Source organism: Ursus americanus, chromosome 36, assembly GCF_024610735.1.
Source record: "Ursus americanus isolate L20-20 chromosome 36, mUrsAme1.1.p, whole genome shotgun sequence".
In the NCBI taxonomy this organism is placed as follows: domain Eukaryota; kingdom Metazoa; phylum Chordata; class Mammalia; order Carnivora; family Ursidae; genus Ursus; species Ursus americanus.
The window spans coordinates 13,231,453-13,253,286 of record NC_142162.1 but is presented as its reverse complement, the minus strand read 5'-3'; the positions used below and the strand labels follow the sequence as shown (position 1 = coordinate 13,253,286).

Below are 21,834 nucleotides of genomic sequence, written 5' to 3'. Positions count from 1 at the left end.
TTGCATATATTGCCATTTAATCAGAGATACAATCAGGAAATTTTTTGTTACACAAATATTTGAATACAGTTACATAATAAAGCTTCTAAAAGCTCGGTTTAGAATAGTGAAACATACTCCCCCTTTAAACCTAAACTTTGTTTAAACTTTATGCAAGATTGTTTATATAACTTGGGTTTCCAAATAAAGTAACCAATCCAGATGAGGAAGAAAATCGTTTATTCTTCTCGCTGGATCTTCGTTAAAGCTCATCTGATCTTCCTCTTCAGTTTTTTAGAGTTTACGTCACATCTCACAAAGGTTTTCTCCTGGGTTGGGTGGAGCTGTAGGCCATCCATGTTTTCTGAGCAAAAGGTCATTCTGAGTAGAAAACAGAGCAAACACAGCATTAACTTTTAGATGGAACTTATTGAAGTGTTCCATCCTTTGCAAATAAAAACTCAATTTATGTGATGCATGCTATTTTTTTAAAAATTGGATTCTTATGTGCACATGTATTTTCAGAACTTCAGAGAAAAATAAAACCCAAGCCAGTGAAAGCAATCAGTGTAAGGCCGCTTCCCGGGGCTCTGCACTGGGGTGATTGCAGCTCAGTAAGAACAGAAAGTCCTCGGGGCAGTTCTCCTTTTTTCTCCCCAACCACAGCTCATCAAAGATTTGAGGGTAACTATTGTTCCTTTCACTGCATTGCCCTGACTCCAGGGCAAACATTCGCAGTCTCAACTGTTCCTCACAAGGCAGGCTTCTCTCCGCAGCCTTCCTTCTTTGGACACGTTCCAGTTTGTCAGTGCTGTTCTTAAAGGTCCCTGGGCACGAGGCCACTGTCACCAGCCTCTGCTGGGCTCAGCCCTGTAAGCCCAGCCCCTTCCTCTTATTGGTGCAGATGCTGTCCGGCTAGAGAGGACATCGCTCTGTGTTTTGGGTCTCTGTTGGAGACCAAGCCTTACACTGCTTTCACTGCTCTGCTCGTTAGCTTGGACTGAGCTGCTGTTTTGTGTTGCTAGCTTGCATCTACTAGGAAAAAAATTATCAATAGTGACAAAGAATTCTAGTTTATAGCTTTTTCTTCTTTCTTCTTTTTCTTTTGTTTTTTTGTTTCCTTTTTTATGTTTGTTTATTTTTTTTGTATTGCATCTAAGGTCAAGTCTTCATTAAATCAGACTTTTTAAATTAAAATAGTGTATAAGTCAGATGGAGAAAGACAAATACTGCAGGATATCACTTATACGTGGAATCTACCCCCCCAAAAAAGTAAAATTCATAGAAACAGAGTAGAAAAGTGGTTCCCAGGGGCCAGGGGAGGGGAGGATAGGGAGAGGTTGGTAAACGGATATGAACTTTCAGCTATAAGATGAATAAGGTCAGAGGATCTAATGTAAAACAGGGTGACTACAGTTGATAACACTGTGTTATATACGTGACGTGATGGGTGTGTTAGATAACTGGGTGGGGCGAGCTGTTCACATGTATACGTATATCAAATCACAGTGATGTACCCTTTAAATATCTTAATTTTAATTGTCAATTATATCTCAATAAGCCTAAAATTTCAAAAAGCTGAAATTAAAAAACTATGAATAGTTTGTGAATGCAATTTTGAAAAATTCAAATGGTAAAGAAATTAATGAAGTCAAATACTAAAGGTCCTCTTTGCCATCACCCTTCACCAATATCATTCCCCTCCACTTTCCTGGTTTGGTTTATGTCTCTCCAGACCTTTTTCTTTTTCTTTTTCTTTTTCTTTTTCTTTTTCTTTTTCTTTTCTCTTTCTTTCTTTCTTTCTTTCTTTCTTTCTTTCTTTCTTTCTTTCTTTCTTTCTTTCTCTCTTTCTTTCCTTTTTTTTTTTTTAAGATTTATTTATTTATTTGGGGGGGCAGAGGGAGAAAGGAACCAGAGACTCTTAAGCAGACTCCCCATTGAGCGCAGATTCCCATGTAGGGCTCAATCTCACAACCTGAGATCATAACCTGAGCCGAAATCAAGAGTCGGATGCTCAACTGACTGAGCCACCCAGGTGCCCCATCTCCAGACCTATTTCTATGCATTTACACGTATATTGATGTTCATATGCAAACATAAAGAATTCTTAATAAAAGTGAGGTTATAATGTATGTATTTTTCTGGCATTTTTCATTGCCATCAATCCATCAATTAATGGACTTGGAGACCTGTTCATCTCACTACATATGACTCTGTTTCATTCTTTTTCACCTCCTGCACTATATTCCATCGTGTGCATGTACCACAGTGCATTAGGCCCATTTTCCTACTGATGGACATGGCGATTTTCCTGATGGTTTATTTACAGATAGGACCGCAACAAACATTTTTGTACATGTTTGCTTTTTGTGGCTATTTTGAGTATTTCTCCAGGATCGACACCTGGAGTTAAAATTCTGCATATTATGTATATTTAAAATTTTGATAATGTAAGCTCCATGAGACCGAGGCCTTTGTCTATTCTGTTCCCTGCCTGGTGGCTACAACAGTGCCTGGTATAAGCTAGGTGCTCACTAAATGTTAAGTTGTTGAATGAAATTCTGCAGAAGCTCTGTAATTTGCACTCCTCCAAATAGTGTATGAGATTGCCTGGTTCTCCACATCTTTATCAACTCTCGATGTCGTCTGTTTTTTAATTCCTGCCAAGCTAATGGGTGACCAGAGATCATTTCATTGATTTTTGTCTTGCATTTATGTGATTATGTGGAAATTGAACATTTTCTCATTATGTGTAGCTGATCGCTTTGGATGTCCTGCTGTAGAACCAATGTTTTCTCTTCTGTCTCTTCAACCACAACAGGCCCTCTCATCCCTGACTTTGTGCCTCTGAAAGAGAAAATCACCGCTCATGGAATTCCTCCCGTGGAGGCAGAGTGAGTTCCTTAACCATTTTTGTGCCTTGTAGTTAGCAGAGAGATAAAGAGTGTGAGGTTGCATATTTGCATCCTGACTCTGGGATTATGGTTTGTAGAGAGAGTCAAAAATTGGTAGTTTGTCATTGGTCTCAGGAGATACGTATTATGAACTCCATTTATCGCTGAAGAACTGAGTCTCCAAGAGGTGCAATTAGCGTCCAAGGCTCCAGGAGGGTGAGCAGCAAGTGGAACTTGAGCTTAGTGCTGGCAGATGCCAGCCATCGGAGTCGGCCTACTGTATTGCTCTGCGCGCTGCCTGGCTCTCTGGGATCGCCTGGCCTCCCCACTGCATGTTGCGGGCAGCCCCATGGAACTGCTGTCTTCCTTCTAGGCTTCCTAGACCATGCAGTGCTAGACCTTCACTTATGCGAAGTGTGGTCCGTGCGCCAGCAGCAGCCGCAACTGGGAGCTTGTGAGAGATGCAGGATGTCAGGCCCCACCCCACCCACGTTTTCATTGCATTTTAACACGATTCCCAGATGATTCGTGGACATGTTAAGGTTTGAGAAGCACTGGGAAGGAACATGTTATTAGTAAAATTAGTGCATCTTGTTTTCCTAATCACGTCCTGGAATTTCTTTCTGCCAAGGGCCACACTCAGTTTTGTGTTTGTTTGTTGTGTTTTCAGTCTCCCCCAGTGGTACCTCATGCTGTGAAGACACATGGGAGCCACTGAGTACTTGCAGCTTAAAAAGCTCCACGTCCCAGCAGCCCGCCTCCTTTTTCAGCATGTACTCCAGCTCCGAGTAAGGGTCTGATGTGCAGATGTAGGAATGCTCAGCCCTGAAACTCTGCTGGTTTAGACTAAGGAAAGTCAGATCACGGGGCCAAGATGAACAGAGGAAGGAACTCATGGGAACAGTGCACGGGCAGCAAAAGGGCAAGGCGCCAGCCAAACCCTGAGTCAGATCTGGGCTCGGACAATTATCAGCAATGCCCCCGAGCTGTGTCAGTTCTGTGAGTCCCAGCTTCCTCATCTGCACAGCCAATACTGCCCGTTTCCGAGCATCATTGGGAAGAAGGTTCCATGAGACTAACCCTCTAGACGTGGTTCCGTGCCCTCCGTGCAGTGGGAGCTCTGGAGGCGCCATTCCCTCCCCTCTGCTCTTTCCTTCTTCAGAACCTTGTGCGTAAGCACCAGTGAGAAGGTTGTGGCCTGTTTTATACAGCCTTTCAGGTCAAGTCACAGAGAATTGTCATGGTGAACAGCCACTAGGCTTGAGGAATGACCCTCGAGCTGAGGGATTGCGGGGAGGGGAGGCTGTCAGACGCAGAGCTCTTCTAAAGGGCCAGAAAGTCATGCAAGAATAGCTAAGTGTCTCAGAGGAGAGAAGCAATTTAATTTTCTCAAATTGATCATGTGGAGAAATCTGTTGGCAGGCTGCAGAGTATGCTCTTAGTAATTGCCAGGATTTTGTATCCCAGGGAGATAAAATCTCAGAGCGCTGTTGTATAAGGGAGTTGGGGGCATAAATCCACCACGGGCCGCTCCTGGCCGTGCAGCCCGGGGGGTGAGGGAGGAGCGTAGTTCAGAGGTGAGAGGCCTGCTGTTTTCCATCCCTATTAGAGACAAGCTGGAGAGAGAAATGGGCTTCCCAACAAAGGAAGGTGGGAGAGGAGAGACAAGTTTCCTGAACACGATGGGAAGGAGGAGGAAGGGTCTGGGGAGGGACAGAATTCTCCTTTCATGGGGAAGTGCAGAACTGTAGAAAAGCAGAGTTGCCATGGCAAAATATTGGGCATCCCTTTGCCGACAGGACTGAGGGGGCAGCTGGACCACTCTCTCTTTCTTTTGTGTCTTACTCTGTCCCCAACCCCTTATTGTCCCTGGGAGACTTTGGGACCAAGGGAGACATTAAATCGCACAGAGCAGAGCTCCTTAAGAATACTCCGTCGGTCCACATCAGAATTTCTTAGGGCTTTTATTAGCAAATGTGGGTCCTGGGTCCCTTCACAGACCACCGTGCGTCAGAAGGTCTGCAGGTGGCTTCAGGAATCCTGCCTCTTTCATAAGCTCCCCAGTGACCCTTTGGCACGCTAAGATTTGAAAGGCGCCCCCACCGAATGGGATTTCGAGACTGTGATCTGGTTGAAAGCATTTCTCTGGGTGAGCCGCAAAAAGGAAAAGTCACATCTTGGTCCTTGCCACTCAAAGTGCAGTCCTTGGACTGCGGCGCCCACAAACATCTCCTGGCGATCCAGCCGAAGTTTGAAAAGCGCTGGGCCAGTGAGGTGGTTCTCAGACTCCGAGGCAGGTAGCTCTGAACCACAGGCAGGGGAAGAGGCTAGGCTGGGAGTCAGAAGACCTGGGTGCAAATCCTGATCCTTCTGCCCATGGCTGTGTGAACTCGGGATGGTCATTTCACCTTTCTGAGCACCTCTGTGCCATCATTAGGACATGACAGTGCCCACTTTATGATATAAATGCAAGGGTTAATTGTGGAGGTGCTGGCACGCGAAGATGCCCGATAGCTATCAGGGGAGGTTGAGTCAGTACTCACCGTTGCTGGGTTTCTCCCGCTTTGACTTTGATGGTCTTTACAACAAGGCCTGAGTGCAGGGGCCTTCTGCTCCATGGGATGATGGTTTGGACCGTGTTCCAGACATTGGTCCAGACTGCCCCATTTTCCCACTTGAACTTGATCATGGTCAGCTCGCCGATATCCACATCCAACGTAATAAGAAAGGAATAGGTCTTATTACTAGTAATTTCTTCATCCCTTAAAGATACAAAGGAAATCAGACCTAGTTTATTTGTAACAGCAAAGTCACGGTGGGCACATTCCGGCTGTGTTGGGTTTGCCTGAGTGACTTGGGAAGGTCTTTTCTGTTGCATTTTCCAAACTGCTGTGGGACATACTGTTAATAGAAACAGCAGGGAGTGGGCCAGACCACTGATACTGGGAAAACATGGTTTTCTGGGTTAGCATATGAAGAGGCTCCGGAGTTCTGCCATATGAATCTGGTAACCCTATTGAGCTCAGGCTTCCCAGCTTCGACGTTAACAAATCAGGAAAACTGCCCCTGAGAAGACAGTGGGCTTTTGGTCAGACCTCTGGGCAGTTCAGCTCCCTGGAGGTTTGTAATATTAACACACTAGAGCCACCCCACACTCGTCTCCCCCTCATGCTTTTTTTTTTCTCCCCGTACAAATAGATACAACAAAGTTTAACAGTAAGAGAAAACCACATGTTAAAGGGACGCACCAGTTTGGAGCAAGATTTAAGTGCAGATCCTTAAGCATCGTTAGCAGCCTTACTGACTAATCTCTCCAAGACATTAACCCGTCCCAGCCCTCGCGGAGCGGCTGAATGCCCTTTCCACGGTGGAGCTGTTCCCCAGGAGAGATCTGGGACGGTGCAAAGGTAACACTGGATTTAGGGAGAGACAGGTGGATGAAGAGCCTCTGCGCGGCTCATCGGAACTCTTCCTGCAGGATGTTGTGAAGCATTGCTTAGGAGCCCATCCACCCTGCTAGGCTGTGAGCATCGCAGGGCTGGGGTCCTCTCTACCTCTGACGCAGAGCACTGACTACTAATTGCTGAACGATGGAATCAGTGTGGTGACCAGAGATCCAAAGCTCGGGGAGACCTTCTGGAAGCTGAGGACTATCGCTGGAGTGGGCGGAGGGCTAGTGTCACTTCCCAGGAAGAGGCCACACTGAGGGTCGAGATGCAGAGAAAAAGCCTCTTTCTGATCAGGAAGGCTGGGGAGCCTCCGAGGGAGGCATGAGGCCACTGTTCGTGTTGCGAGCAGGTGTGTAACAGGGCAAAGGACAGATAGGCAGGGCTGGCAGTGCAGGCTGACTGAGATGGGACATTTGTGCCAAGTTGAAACCAGTTGTATTTCTGGGTTATGGTTTTCAGACCTCACTGGAAAGGAGCTCAGGGCCATCCCGCAGATGCCTGCTCCAGCCCTCCCAGCTCCTCCGGCCTGGCTCTTCTTCCTGCACTGTGGACGACGGACTTGGCCACCTCTGGCTTCCCTCTCCCCTCAGCTCACCTCACAATGAACCCATCGTAAACACAGGTAATTTCACCATCAAGCAATCTGTGGGACCGGGTGAGGCCGAGGAGGGATGATAAGGTGCTGGGTTTGGGGGGGACATCCATCTGACAGGTGTTTGGGACAGTCATATGGGCTGAGAAGAGTAAACTGTGTCTGGCCTGGCCCCTGAAACGTACGGGGTCCATTTAGACCCTGTGAGAAGAAGTCGCGTGTCATCACCACAGACGGGGCTGCACCTTATACTCACAGAGTGATGGTAATTTTCTGGTTTTCCTCTTTTGTTCCGTGGAGTGTCATAGTAAAAGTTGGTTCTACCGGCTTCTCAAGGTGGTTGATGAACTGGATCTTGAGCTGGTAATGATACACTAAAGAGAGGAGGTGGAGGGGGAGAGGGAGGGAGAAAGAGAATTTAAATAGGATTTTTTTTTAATTAAAAATCTCATATTTTTAAAATTTAAAAATGCAAAGGGAGAAGTCTGGATGGATAGATACCAACTTTTGTTTCCCCCCGATGGAGAGATTATGAATGCTTTGAATTTTTTTCTTTTTTCTTCTCAGTCTGTACAGAATGTTTACAGAGGGCATATGGTGTGTTGGTAATATCATAAGAATTACCTAACAGAAGGCGGCAGAATAGGAACATGGTATACCTAGCATCTTCACCCACTTCTGGGTACAGTCCTGTTGGACTATTCCGTGTATTTGGCAAGAGTTCCCTTTCATAAATTGAAGGATATTATCGCTTTTAGGCACCCCACGAAGGCAAGAGAACGCATTGCAATTTTTAACTTTTGCTTCTGTTTGGTGGGGTCTGTTTGGGGATGCACAGAGCCCTGGTTCAGGAGCATATGCCCCAATGACCACATCTCTGTATTCTGGGGCAGTTTCTGGGCACTAGCCCTGTGGGGTTCAACAGGCACATTCTCTGATGGAAATAAGACAACTCTAGTTCTAGCACTTGGGCCTAAAATGTTTCCATCTTATCAAATGTTCAGAATGTCCCTCTACTGGATTGTGTAGGAGAGGGTAACTTATTTTACTCTTCTTTACCTAAATACAGTCTATATTTAATTAATAAAAGCAAATCACTTACTATTACACACGTCTTACTAAACACTTTGCACTACTTCTTGTCATTCACTCATCATAAGAACCCTACGAGGTATTGTTGTCATCATCCCCATTTTATAAATAAGAAAACCGGGGCCCAAGAAGGGAAGGGACTTGTTCAAGGTCACATAGCAGAGTCTGTCGCTTAGCCTGGGCCTATTGCTAAGGCTCCTAGGATGGCCTTGACTTACGCTGTGTTGTCACACCAACCGTCTATGGGGCTGTTCTTGCAATTACCCCACTTCATTCCAAAATGAAAGGACTGCTTGGACTTCTGTCTCTTGCTGTCTCCAGATTCTCTACGTGCCTGTACTGTTTTAGTTCCAAGATGGCAAACAGGTTTCATATGGGATGCCAGTTCCGCTTAATCGACTGGACTGCCCAGAGCCCTATGTGGAGACGGGTACCGAGGCTACACCCGGGCTCTTGGAAGGACTGGTGTCTGCATTGGGCAGAGGAGAGGGATTTATGGGATGATTGCTGTGTATTTGCCTTTCCTGTTCTAGGTAATGATTAATCCACTAATCCTGATACAGTGACTTCCATGATGTAGGTGTCTACCAAACCTGGTGGGATGAAGGAACCGACAGTTGGCTTGGGAGTAACATGGTGTGTATTACTATTTAGCAAGATGGAAGCCGCTTCTGAGAATCCAAGACCTGAGTTTCAAGCTGTGTGGCAGGAGAATTCCCACGAGAAAGCATAGATCACGGCACTAGCCCCTTGTTCATCCATCCCATACACCCGGCACGTGGAAATTCGTCGTCTTCATGAGGCAATCTACTACCTACCAAATGCCCCACAGCCACGGGAGGTTGGTCGCTACACACGAACCAAGCCGCAGCTGCTACGGGTGGCATGCTGCCAACGCCCCAGCTGCGGTGTCCCGGGCTGCCTGTTTCCCTGGGATTCTGGGTTGTTTGCACAACCCTCCCCTTTGGCCTAAACCAACCTTCTCATTTAGGTTTTGTGGTAGACTTGCTTATGAGCCTGGGGTTGTCTCTTGGGTTTACTCTGAAGCACCAAAGTTTCTTTTTGCATATTTATGTTCACGGCAAGAGCCAAACACGAACAGTGGACTTTTATAGGCCCTGAGTTTTCTGCTTTAGGTAGGAGCCAGCTTGGGCATCATCTGGCACCTAGCCCAGGGCCCTGTGCGTCACAGGGGCTCAGATCCTTAAGCATGGGATAAGGTAGTTTGAGACTCTTGGGACTGTGAGGCTGCGGGTGAGAAATGAGGGAAGGGCTGTGGGCCCAGGTTCCAGAAATTGTCCTTCAGCCCTGGGTGGCCTAACATCCCAGAAGCCTCTGAGAGGCCGTATACTATTTGGGGTCGATCAAGAGAAGCCTGTCACAGGCAGACAGTGTTGTAAGTTGAACAGAGGCATAAGGAAAGGTCCTTTCGAAGATACAGGCCATAGGCGTGTGGGGTGGGGGTCAGATGTGGACAGGACGGGGCGGAAGGACTGGTCTCGGGTTAACCTCCCAATGAGGGCAGGCATCTTGCAGAATACTCAAGGACCACCTGTAGCAACCAGTTTTAATCCAGTGTCATATGTATGAATTGGAAGCCTACTGGTGCTCAGCCCAGTGCTAAAAGCTGTTGGAGATAGAGGACTTAAAGAGGGTAATTGGCAGGATGCATGATAACAGCACTGGCTAATATTTATTTTGTTTACCTGTGCCGGGCACTTTGCATCTATTATCTCATTTAGTCCTCACAACAGGTGATACTGTCATCACCTCCTAGAGAGAAGGAAACTGAAGCACCGAGAAGTTAAGTGACCTTTGCAGTATCACACAGCTCATAAATAGCATAGCTGGGATGTAAGCCCAGGCCACCTGGCTCCAGAACTTGAACTTTTAAGTGTTTGTAGCTGGGACCACAGATTTATATCCCCTAAGGAAAAAATTGAAGGATGGAGAGAGATGTAAGTTCAAGAGTGTCATAACAGAGCTGTTTAACTAAAAATCAATCAGCAACACCTGAGATAGTCACCAGTTGAAGAATGACTACGGACTGACTAATCAGGACAGTTATGAGAACTACCATTTAGCTTTTTATCGTGTCCCTGACACTGAGCCCAGTTGCGTCACGTAATTATCTCTCATTTCTCTTTACAACAACTTTGTAAGGTGCCCACTTTATCCTCCCTCTGCAACATTTCACAATTGCAGAAGCTGGTCTCAGGAAAGTTAAGGAACTTGTCCATTGTTATGCGGCTAAGAACTGGGGAAGCTGCAATTAGACTAGAGTCTGCTGATTCCGAGTTCATATTCCCAAACATGTGATTTACTCTTATGAAGTCATTAAAAGATATTTTTGGAGCAATTTCAATCCTTATGAAAGAAGTAGAAAAAAAACCCCAAAACAACCCCACACAATAACCAGGATACAAAATTGCATGTCTAAGACAAGACCAACTTTATAAAACAGAATGTACAGGAGGGGGATTCATAAAAACCTAACAGTGCTTATCTTTGGAGAGGAGAGAGGGGTCATTTTTATGTTTCTTTACGCTTTCCTGCAAGTTCTGGGTTTTCTACAATATGCCTGTATTCTAATTAGACTCTTATTAGAAAAAGAAAAAGCTTTAAAAAGTATTAGAATAGAAAACAAGAGGACCAGAAGCCACCAGAAGCCTCTTAGACGAGCTTGTAGCTGGAAAGCAGGGTCACTTCTGTGACTCTTGTCCCCTCTGTCTTCTTGTCTCGTAGGCATCAATGTCCATGTCTTCTCTCCCAGAGGGCAGTCTTGGTGTCCTATTAATGCTCCTATCAGCACGAGTCCCACCATGCACCGTGCACCAAGGGGTCTTCAGGGGCTCTTTGTGTGAAGATAAGGCAGGACACGTGCTGCATTCAAGACACTAACTGCAACTGGGAATCTCCATTTGTGGAGACCCTACTATGCTCCAGGCTACATACTAAGCATTTTGCCTACTTCGTTTTTGGTTCTCATCACAAGACCAAGTAAGGCTAGGGCCCTGTGGTTTTCCTTCCTCCTGCCCACCCTCTGGAAGGAGCCCTGTCCACTCCCTTGAGCTGGCCTTGGCCAGCAGAGTCCTGTTTTCTCTTAGCCTGGGGGTGTCAAATACTCTGGTGGGTCACAGACAAGGAAGTAGAGATTTGGACACGTGTCCAGGGTCACCCAGAGAGGTGCAGGTGGAGCCGAATTTGAACCCAGGGGTCTGTCTGGGTTCTAAGATCCCCTCCCCAGTGTCTCTTGGGGTTCTGGTTCCACAAGCTGAATCAGCCCTTTGAAAGCAAATGGCAAAACCTTGGCCCCTGAGGAAGGGCTGCCGTCAAAACCTTCTTGGAACGAAGCCACCAAGACAGAGTGCCTGCCAGCCCTCACCCGCTGACATCCCTCCTGGGCCATCGCCTCGGCACATTCTTCCTGCCTGTCCCCTGAATGCCTAGCCCCTGAGTGGGGACAAATGTCTCACATGCCTGCGCCGGAGATGGGAGATAGATTTTTGTCTTCCTTTGTTCTTAAATCGTGAGTAGGAGATGGATTCCCACGTCCGAGATGCCACGGTTCCACAATTCTGGGGGAAGGTGTAAAATCCAAGGGTCTGCTTGCCAGGACCCCTTTAGCTTCCCATCCTTTGAATGAGAATTACCTGGCTTCCTGCAGAGTCTCCCCGGGGCGGGGCCTGCGCAGGAAGTTGGAACAACCAAAGGTGCAGGAGTGGTGAGGGGCCCGAGTCCCCCGGCCTCCCAAGCACTCCTGAAAGATGTGTGGGCTGTGGAGGGGCACAGGGGTGGGGGATCAGGGCACCCTTGTGTCTGCAAAAGCCCGGATGTAGAACTAAGCAGGTTGATGGCACAGGCAGTCCCAAATTACCTGCACTAAGAAATTCACTTTTTGGGAGAGAAATCTTGAAATCACATAATTTTTGTAAATATGAAAGAGCCTTTCATACTGGGAACTAATGAGATGTTCTTATTTTGGATTTTTGTGTTTTTCTTTAAAAGAAAACGAGACAATTTGCCTATCATTCCCTCTCCCTGCCCCCCCCCCCCAGGACAACGATGCTGTTACAAAGATTGAGGAAAAAAGTGGGAGTAATTTTGCTCACTTTCCCTCATGACATGGACTTTAAAAAATGATTTAGGAAAAATGCTTTTGATCCTGTAACTGCAAAGGGGCCAGCCCAGTGCATTCCTTGGTTCAGGCAGGAGAAATTATTTTAGGTCTTAAAGATAAAGAGCATGAAACGGTCCATTAACCCTGAATGAGATCAGGCAAATGCCACCTAGAGCTGAGATGTGAGGCCTCTGGAGAGTAGAGTGCTCCTGAGGTTCAATACCCTAAAAACCCCAGATTCCGGTCTCATGTGAACCCCACTGGTGCCACTTAAAAAACAACTTAAGCTTCTTTTTATAAGCCGGCCACTGTAGACATTGGCTTGTGGAATTTATGGAGAGAGAATATTTTGTGTCTCCTTCTTCTTCTCCTCCTCTTCCTCCTCATTTTTCTTCTTCTTTTTGTCTCATGGAAAAAAACATTCCAGATCATTAGATACAGGCTCTGGGAGATACTATGACTCTCTTTGCAAACATCAAAGAGGCCTTTTTCTTTCAGTGTATCGATTTTCTTTCATGAAGATGGGAGGAATGAGACCTCTCGTGTTGTCTTGCAGCACCTAGGGCTTGTTCTCAGACATGAGATGCCGCTAACTCGAGAGGGAGGCTGCAGATCTCGGCACTGAGAGGCCTGAGGGTGGCACTGCGCAGGGGTCACCCCGCGAGGTGGTTTTGGAAGCAGGTATATTGTGCAGCCATGTGCTCACGTTGGTGGCCACATTTGGGCTTCACAGCACCATGTATGTGACACCCCTGACGTGCTTCAGAACGAGCCTCTCGTCATGTGCCACTTTGGCACGTGGGGTGTTTTAAGTGGAAGACAATCAAGGCCCAAAAGACTCAGGAAGAGCTTTTTGCCTCCCGTTTATCTGCCTCTAAGAATTTAGATCAGGGCCTAGTCCAGGAAGAGAGCTCCCCCCACAGATAGCTGCAGAGTCTGGGGTATGAGGGGTGGTAAGTGGGGGGGCTCCTGGCCTGTTTGTTGATTCCACTCTGTGCCCCATGGTCTCTGCATGGTGTGACAAACATTCGTTTCGCAAACGTTTGCTCTTCCCATCTTGCTATGAATTAACTTCCTTCTCTTTGAAGCCCCACAGCCCCACCCCCTTCCCTTTAGCTCAGGATGGCAGATAGGCCTCAACTGCCTGACTTCTCTGAACCTCTCACAGCTCTGTGAGGCTCTAGTACACATGAAATTACAATTTTCTCTTGTTATCTGTTTTATATGAACTTAATTAATAGGCCAACCAAAAGAACCTAAAACGGGTAGAGGAAAAATTTTCCTCGCCTATACCCTGATGTCATGGGATTGGATGTTTGCCTCTTCTTTGGCCTCTTCTGCTAGGGGTGGGATTGGGGGAGTGTGTGTGTGTGTGTCTCTGTGTGCATGTGTGTGTGGTAGAGTGTTGTGCTGACTGGCATCCTGCTGCCCGCTGTCTGTGCCCGTAGGTGCCTCATGTGGGAGGGCAATAAGAGCCCTCAGGGCCTGGAGTCCACTCTCTGCCACCCACCACCATGTGGTCGTGAGCACTCACAGCCTCTCTGAAGCTCAGTTTCCTCATGTGTAAAATGGGTATCAAGAACACTCTAACAGGGTGGTCATGAGGATGTGACGCGATGGGACGGCACGTATAAAAGCGCCCAGCTTCTAGAAGGTGTTAACCCAGTGACACCTACCTATTCCCTTCCTATGTACCGAATTGACCAGGCACGGTTCTGAGCTGCACCCCACAGGTGCCAATTTTAGTGGTTCACCCCCACGCTCATCCACACACCATCACTCTGTGGCTGAAGAAACTGAGACCTGCATAGGTTTTGTCACTAGGTCAAGGTCACATATATGAAGTTGGCAGCAAAGCCAAATTCTGGACACTCCCTAGTCCCAATCCCAATCCCTGTCTCTACTACACCCAGGACTTTTTGCGGACCTCTTCTGGAAATTAGCAAAAACCTTCCAAAGAAGTAGTGGAGGAAAGTCAAAGACAGATTCCCCCAAGTCAGAGTCTGGTTGGTCGGAAAACCAGAAGGAAAGAGTACTCAAGCAAGTTCCCCTAGGTGGGATGAGGCTCCCAGATTGGTGAAGGCTCTTCTTGGGAGAGTGAAAATAGAAGTGGGTAATAACTGCCTTGCGGTACTCTCCCAATGGGCACTGGGCTCTGGCTGTAGAAAACAGACCCTTTGATGGTTTCGTTGAAATATCTTAGGAGCCAGAGGCATGAGGGCTAAGTTAATCACCCTTTGTGAAGCTACAATCAGGAGGCCATGTTTATCTTGCCCAGCCAGATCCTGCACTAAAATATATCATACAATTAGATGTTCTTGAAAAATATGAATTATGGGTTCTCGGTAACCAGGGCTGGGCAAGTCTCTTCTTTTAAGAATCTGTAAGTATTCATCAAATGCCAGGGAAGTACGCTTGGAGGGCCCAAGTCAGAGATGCTCATGACCATGATGGGTGGAGAATGGTGTAGTTATGGGGACCTAGATTAAAGGCCTGTGCCAGTACCGTCAACAGAACTTTCGGTGATGAGGGAGGCAATGCATTTCTCTCCAATATGGCAGCCACGTATCTGAGCACTTGAAAGGTGGCTAGGGTGATTGGGGAATCGAATGTTTGATTGCATTGAATTCTAAGTAATTTAGCTAGCCGCAGCTACCATACTGGGGGACACAGCATTATCCAGATTGCAGCACCCCATGAACAGCTGTTCCGGAATGGGTGGAGTCTCAGCTGGGGATAATTTCCGGCCATACCCAGGGTAGCTTGACGTGACTCCAGGGATGCTACTCTCCACCAGCGAACAGATTAGGATTTTGCTCACTGGAAGGATTGAAGCAGAATGGGAGAGAATTTGGAAGGCCCAGACAAGGGGAGGGGGCAGTGCAGGTCACAGCTCAGCATAGAGCCTCTGTCACGGGCTGGGATGGGTTCTGACCAGTTTCAGGCAGTCCTGACTGCCTGGATAGCCTCCATATCACTGGTCTTGGGGGTCCCAAGCACGTCAGAAGAGTCTGGAGCAAGGTGAATCATTGGCAATAAAGACACCCGCGTGTTGTCTCCAAGGGACCCCCTGCCTGTCCTGGGATGGCGCTGAGCCTGTATGTGTGGGCGGGGGCTGGTCTCCAGTGAGCCCCGTGGGGTAGGGACTGACTATTCTGGCTCAATTTACGTTTGAAGAATAAATGAATGGATGAACACGCTGGTGTCTGGTAGCTGCTGGGGTGGGGTGGTGCTGCCTGAATGCAGTTCTCTGGTCCTCCTTCATAGGAAAGGGACCCCTGTGAGTTCATACCAGCGGCGTGTGGTGGTCGGGCACCTAGGTCCTTGGCAAAAGGGAGGAACTCATCCTGGTTGTGCCTATTGGTCTTCCTTCCCCTCTTCCTTCTCTGCATGCTTGCCTGCCACCCCCCCCCCCCATCTCCAAGCCCCCAGCAGATGTCCTCCAGCTGGACCAAGTGCTTCACTTTAGAACACCCCCAAGCTCTGGAGGGTGAAAAGTGGCTTCACTTTCTTCCCAAATGATCTCAAAGAGAAAACAAAACCTTCCCCTTCTTCTCTCCTTCCTCCTTCATCTCCACAAACAGACAAGGGGCAGGTTCCTGAGGTTTAAAAAAAAAAAAAAAAATCCCTCAACTAGTTGTTTGCAGGTCCAGGTCTAAATGCTGACTCTGCCAGGAATTCACTCTGTGTCCCTGGGCAAAAGATTTTCCCCATCTGGGCCTGGGTGTCTGCGTCTGTGAAATGGCAGGGTAGAAGAGCCTCTAGCAATGCTAACATGCCATGATTTAAAGTAGATCCAGCGAAATGTGCTTATCAGAGGGCCTTAATCACTCCAGGCAGCTTTGCCTTGCCATTTAAAAGAGGGGCTGGTTAACCCAAATGAGTGTCTAATTGGCAGCCTGCCGTGGGGGAGCTCCCCGAGGCAGGAGCCCGTCCAAATTCCCTCGCCTGATTTCGGATGGTGCCTTCTCCTCCACCCTGAAGGGGCAAACAGCAGAGGGGACCCACTGGCCCTCGAGGCAGGAAGGATCTGCCTTCATGGTGATGTTCTCGGAAGCTATCGGCTGCCCGCAGCGGATTTCTGTCATGCCTGGGCTTCGCGGAAGGGAAATCTGGCTGGGGAGCGCAAGTTCAGATAAACAGGAATCCTGTGCTTAAAAAATAAGTCGCTTGGGAACTTGAACTTGTGAGTGTGGCAATAAAAGGAACACAGACCGAGAGTCGGATGCACCTGGCTGTTGGCCTCCCTCCAGGCCGTGCGGCCGTGGGCGGGTCACTCCGCCCAGGCGGCGCTCCCCTCCTCTGGAAAAAGAGATCGTAACCAGCCCTGTCGACCTTGCTTGGCTGTGGTGGGACCACAAAGAGGTGACGGCTGCATCTAACGTTTTGTATACAATGCTGTGCAAATGCAAAGTGGTGGTGACGACATGTTCACCTTCTGCAGCGACAAGTATTCTGGGCGGTAATTAGCCAACAGCCCAGTGCCGAGCTCCTCCCGGTGCCGGGAGCATGTGCAGCGAGACGGCAAGACGCTAGATCACTCAGGAGCTGTTTCAGGCCTTAGACAAATGTTAATGGCAGCTTGCTCGCTCCTGGAGGACTCGGGCTTCGGGGGAGCCTTTCTCTGCCGGCTTCAGACCCCGAAGAGGCACAGCTCCAACCTCTGCTTCAGCCCAGAGAGGGCCCGGGGCTCGCTGTCTGCCCCAAGGCTAAGGAGCTGGTGAGGCAAGTTGGAAGCCAGACTTCCTCTTTGGAGGGTCTCAAGAAGACAGTGCTACCCTGTGAGACCAGCGGATCCCAGCTTCAGAGGAAATGAGGAGCCACAGACACAGCCTGGAGCCTCTTTTTTTTCCTGGAGGCTGTGAACAGGGCCGGAGAGCACTGGGTCCCAGCTGGGGTTTAAAGATGCCTCCAGGATCTAACATCCTAGGGGACCATGCAACTGGATGAAGAGAGCCTCACCCAAGGATCGTTCCAGAAAGTATCAGGGTTTCTCCTCCTGGCTCTTGACAACCAGGTGGACACACTCTTGGGAACAGAGAGAGAGGCTGTGTGGACATCGCTGTCTGGACTCTGCGGTTTCAGAGACACCGAAAGAGCAGGGCGAGCCCCCCCACCCCCACACTCACCTTTGAAGGGGGACTGGGCGCGTGTGGCGAGGAAGAGCCTCTTGCTCTTGCCCTGCCGCTGCTGGCGGATGTGGTAGCCCAGCGTGTTGCAGCGGCCCCGCTTGCAGCCCAGGCACAGGCCCTGGCTGAAGCTGGCCATATCGCCGCACTGGTAGGCCGTGCTCGGCTGGCTGGCGTGCAGCAAGGAGTCGATGAAGAGGTGCACCGACCGCTCGTGGGAGCACTTAAAGGTCTGGCCGATGGCTGGAACACAGGGCAAGAAGCATGTTAGCACCCCTCGATTTTCCGAAGTACCCTCCACTTGAAGGATCGTGCGCAGATTAGCGGCTCGTTGGGAAGGAGGGGTGGAAGGACAGAGGCTGGCCCACTGGTGACTGAAAACGCCAGGAGTGGACCCTCAGTCACGTGGTGGAGAGGCATCACCCCAGGCACCGTGGGGCTCCTGAGGGCCCCCCCCCCACCCCAGTGTTTTAACTGGAAGCCTAAGTCCCTAAGAAAATACTGAATTATTTAAGAAAACAGGGTAGTGTGATTTATGTAAAAAAATATTTTTGTCTTAAATGGCTAAAAATGCGCAAGTGCGGATGCCTTGGGTTGAGTTAGCTGGAACAGGCTCGTACGGAATGTCTCTTTTCTTAACCCCGCCAGGTGAATGAGAGCCAAGGTCCTCCTGGGGCTCAGCCAGTGGTCTGGGGAAAGCTGAGTCCTCTCCCACAACGTCTGCCCTCTGTCCTCAAGCAGCCATTGCCTCCAATGGGTAACCAGGCTGTAAAACAGCAAGGGCACTGGCTTCTGGAAGGATACATCCTGGTGACCAGGTGTGCATGGGCCTATCCCAAAACGGCAAGGTTAGGAAGTTTATCTACCTTGAATTTTTGACCTTTTTTTGGTTTCAGACTCTCCAAATCTTAACCTAATCTTTAATAAATTATTCTCAAGGATGTTGAAGAACCACCACAAGGTATGTAAAGTGCCTAACGTGACGGTACAGCACAGGTAACTTTGCCAAAAGCTGTTTTCCCCAGTGTCTGAAGGCCAAATGCCAAGACTGGCCACCTCGCTCTTGGTCTCGTGCTGCATTTGTTGAGCACCTGCTATGAGGCAGGTACGATGCTGAGCGCTTTCACTCGTCCGCTTCCTGAATCGCACCGCAGCCCCTTGAGGCAGCTGTTCCCCCAGAAGAGAAAACTGAGCTTCACAGGCATTCACTAACTCATTCCAGCTCACCTAGCCTGGTGGGGCTGGGGTGGCAAAGCAGTTACCAAATTACCTTCTGTTCAGGTGCTTTTCAAGAACCACCGCAGAATGGGATTGCTTTTAAACTTAAAGGTGAAGAAAACCCAGAAAAACCACACCAAAATTGGGCAAGCAAAATAAATGTTCTTGGTTCCACCATTTTGAAGGTTCGCACGAAAGAGCAAACGGCACAAAGAGAGATGTATTTATCAGGCAACTAGTTACTCCGTACCAGGCCTGTGTTGAGCTTTGCGAGGAAGTGGATCTGGGAGGAGGGCTGGTTGGTCAGCCCGCAATGGAACAGGCCCCGTGGATGACTGGAGGGGCAATGACATGAGGAGCATGTGAGGAATGATGAGGGCGAGTTCCCAGAAGGTTCTCTCAGGCGCAGGTGGTTGCAAGGCTGGGAGTCCAGCCAAAATGAGATAATGTTGAGTGTGAAGGTCGTTCTGATACTGGAGAGGTGAAGGTGGTGACGCAATCACAGGAGAGCGTGTTCTCAGATGGAGGTGAGAAGGAGGTACATGGGGTGGGGGAGGGGGCCTCCAGTTGGCTTAGCATGAGTTGGCATGTTTTCATAAGGATGATATTTTGTAGTAATGAGAGAGTTGGAATACCCATGGATGCATTTTTGCTGACAGGCTTGTTCTTTAATCCTCTGTGTGTTGTCCATGTGCAATATTTTAGTCTAGGATTTGAGAGAGAAGTGGTCTCACAACCCAGATAATGCCACAATCCAGTTCCTGCCCCGAGATAAAGGAAGTGACAAACACATGTTTAGAACTGAACTTTGAATTGGAAGAATCCCAGCAAGGCCCTGTAGGACCAGCTGATTAAAGCTCACAGGAGGGGAAGACTTACTTCCACTCTAGTCAGACCAAGGATCAAGAAGCTGTCGATCAAGGATCTACTAAGTGCATCCTCATGTGGCCCAGAATTCAGGGAGCCCCTTGGGTGTGGAAGCTTCTGGAGAAGGAGGAATAACCACAGGCATCAGGACTCCACTTGCAGAAGGGCTAGTCCGTCCCCCAGGAGAGACTTTGTTGGGTACACTGGGAGGGGCTAAGAAGTAGGGATTCCTGGTGGTGCCCCCAGCTCATTGTCAGAGCTTGGGCTCCAATGACCACTGCCAGTTAAGAGGAGGGCCTGCTGGAGGGACCCCAGCCCTTACCACTCTCCGTCTGAGTGGGCTTGGTGACCATACACCCTGGGTTCCCGTACCCTTCCCAGAGTCCCACCGGGTTGGAGATTCACCGGTTCTGGGGGCCGCATGCGCGTATGGGGGGTGTGTGAGCCAATGCGCGCTTGTGTCTCTCCCGGGCCCTTCTTTCTCACCGTTTAAGCCGTGCTTGGTAATATGTTTGTAGAGCTCTAGGAGGTGGCAGCCAGGCTGGAAGTAGCCCCCGTTGGGGTAGAAGTCATAGTGTGCTATGGGCTGTTTGATGCCCACGCTCAGGCCCATGTGCTCCCGGGTGAAGGTGTGAATGGCGTCCACAAAATTGGCATCATCTGGTGAAAGGCGGTCGCTGGGCGAAGATCCCTCAAACAAAGGGCCGGCGGCATCCAGCGCTGACGGGAAAGCAAGGGTAAGGGTTAGGTGGGAGCAAGGGGAAGAAAGGAGAATGCTCCTTTTAGCTTTCTGATGCTATTACACATTCATGAGCTAGCAGGAAGAAGAAAATCCGAGGGGATAATCTCTCTCTAGAAAATCTTGCTATAACCCTTTCGCAGTAAAACCACGGTAATTCATGGTGCCGAAAATTAGACATGGGCTGTGCATTATCTATGGGGAAAGAGGTCTGCAGGAACATCCAGTGGTAGGAATAAGGTTATGAGGGCATGCTTGATTTATTTAAGCAAATCAATTTTAAGTACCTCTCAAGCTACTTTCAAGAGCATCTGTTTGCATACAAAAAACCACTGTGCTTATTGTAAGTAGTTCTAACCTACCAATCAGAGAAAGAATTTATTTGCCTGTATGTTGTCAGTAATTTCCCTAAACAAGCTGGCTTTTCTCCCACACCAATGTCATTTCATTGAAATGTCCGAAACAGCCTTGGGACGTGACTGTTCCCTGGTGAAAATGTTGTGAGCAAATAGGACTGCTCAGAGCCCTGGTCAATTGACAGATGCGTGTGCGTGAGACCAGTGGCAGCTCCTAGCTGACGGTCATTGGGGAGTATTTATGCGCTCAAGATTTTTCCTCTGTCTTTCTCCCTTCACCTCTCTGGAAGACCCTTTGATGTCCCACATCAGCCCTGGCTTCCATCCCTGTTGGGGGTGAAGGAATTGACAGGGGGCAGTGAGAGCGCCTGTCTCCAGCTCTCATCCATAGTTACAAATGAAAGATGTCTTGGTGTGATTTATATTCCATTCTTCATGGGGCTGAGTATGAGATGACAGGAGTAATTAGCTGTCCTGCTGCCTCTATCATGAGCGGGCCTGGCTAATAATGCCTGATGTGGCCCACGACACCAGCCAGAGTGGAGAGGGTGCTGGGCCTGGTGCTGCCTCTCTCTGATTCTGACTCAGCCTTCTAGGACTGGTTCCTTGCGATAGGCCTTACTGGCCTTCTGTGGAGGTCTGCTCACCCCCAGCCTATTGAGGGTTAAATCACAGAGCTGGGGGCACAAATAACGGCCTGTCAACCAGGTCTCCCCAGTTACTAGCAAGGTCAAAAAAGTAAGGATGAGGAAGTGAGTTCTCACAATGACAAATTTATTTCGTTTAAATGTCTACCATTATTTCTGTCTTTTTTTTTACATTAAAACCGACCTCTTCTTTGGTGAAGTAATGGTAATAGTAGATATTAGCTGCCAAAAATGTTCTTACTTGATAAAATGGGGGCATGGGGCACCCGGGTGGCTCAGGTGGTTGAGTATCCAACTCTTGGTTTTGGCTCAGGTCATGATCTCATGGGTTGTGGGATCGAGCCCCGAGTTGGGGTCCACGCTCAGCATGGAGTCTGCTTGAGATTCTCTCTCTCGCTCTGCCCTTCTCCCCACTCTCTCTATCTCTCTCTATAATAAAGAAATCTTAAAAAACAATGAAAGGTCACAACAATGCTATTCATCTTAAATATCCTTTGAATTGTTTTAGCCTGTGAAGTATTGTTGGGTCTTGAAGGATGGGTCTTGAAGGATGGGTAGGAGTTTGGTAGGTAGACTGGGGCTGGGTGGATAAGTTGTGGTAGGACATTCTAGGCAAGGGGTGCCTGGGTGGCTCAGTTGGTTGAGTGTCTGGCTCTGGCTCAGGTCATGATCTCAGTGTTCTGGGATTGAGCCTTGCGTTGGGCTCCCCACTTAGTGGGGAGTCTGCTTGTCCGTCTCCCTCTATCCCCTCT

General features: G+C 48.6%; 1 protein-coding gene across 1 annotated transcript in view; it reads right to left on the bottom strand.

Annotated features, from left to right (window-relative positions):
- Window positions 1-202: 202 nt before the first annotated feature.
- The window catches only part of LIPC (lipase C, hepatic type), a 154,054-nt gene continuing 132,422 nt past the window's right edge, over window positions 203-21,834 (bottom strand). The window contains exons 6-10 of the mRNA XM_045786879.2: window positions 19,827-20,060; window positions 17,256-17,498; window positions 7,171-7,288; window positions 5,417-5,635; window positions 203-360 (exon numbers count right to left, since the gene is read on the bottom strand). Coding sequence (XP_045642835.1) covers window positions 249-360; window positions 5,417-5,635; window positions 7,171-7,288; window positions 17,256-17,498; window positions 19,827-20,060 — 926 coding nt within the window. The 3' untranslated portion in view covers window positions 203-248. The remainder of the gene's footprint in view (window positions 361-5,416; window positions 5,636-7,170; window positions 7,289-17,255; window positions 17,499-19,826; window positions 20,061-21,834) is intronic.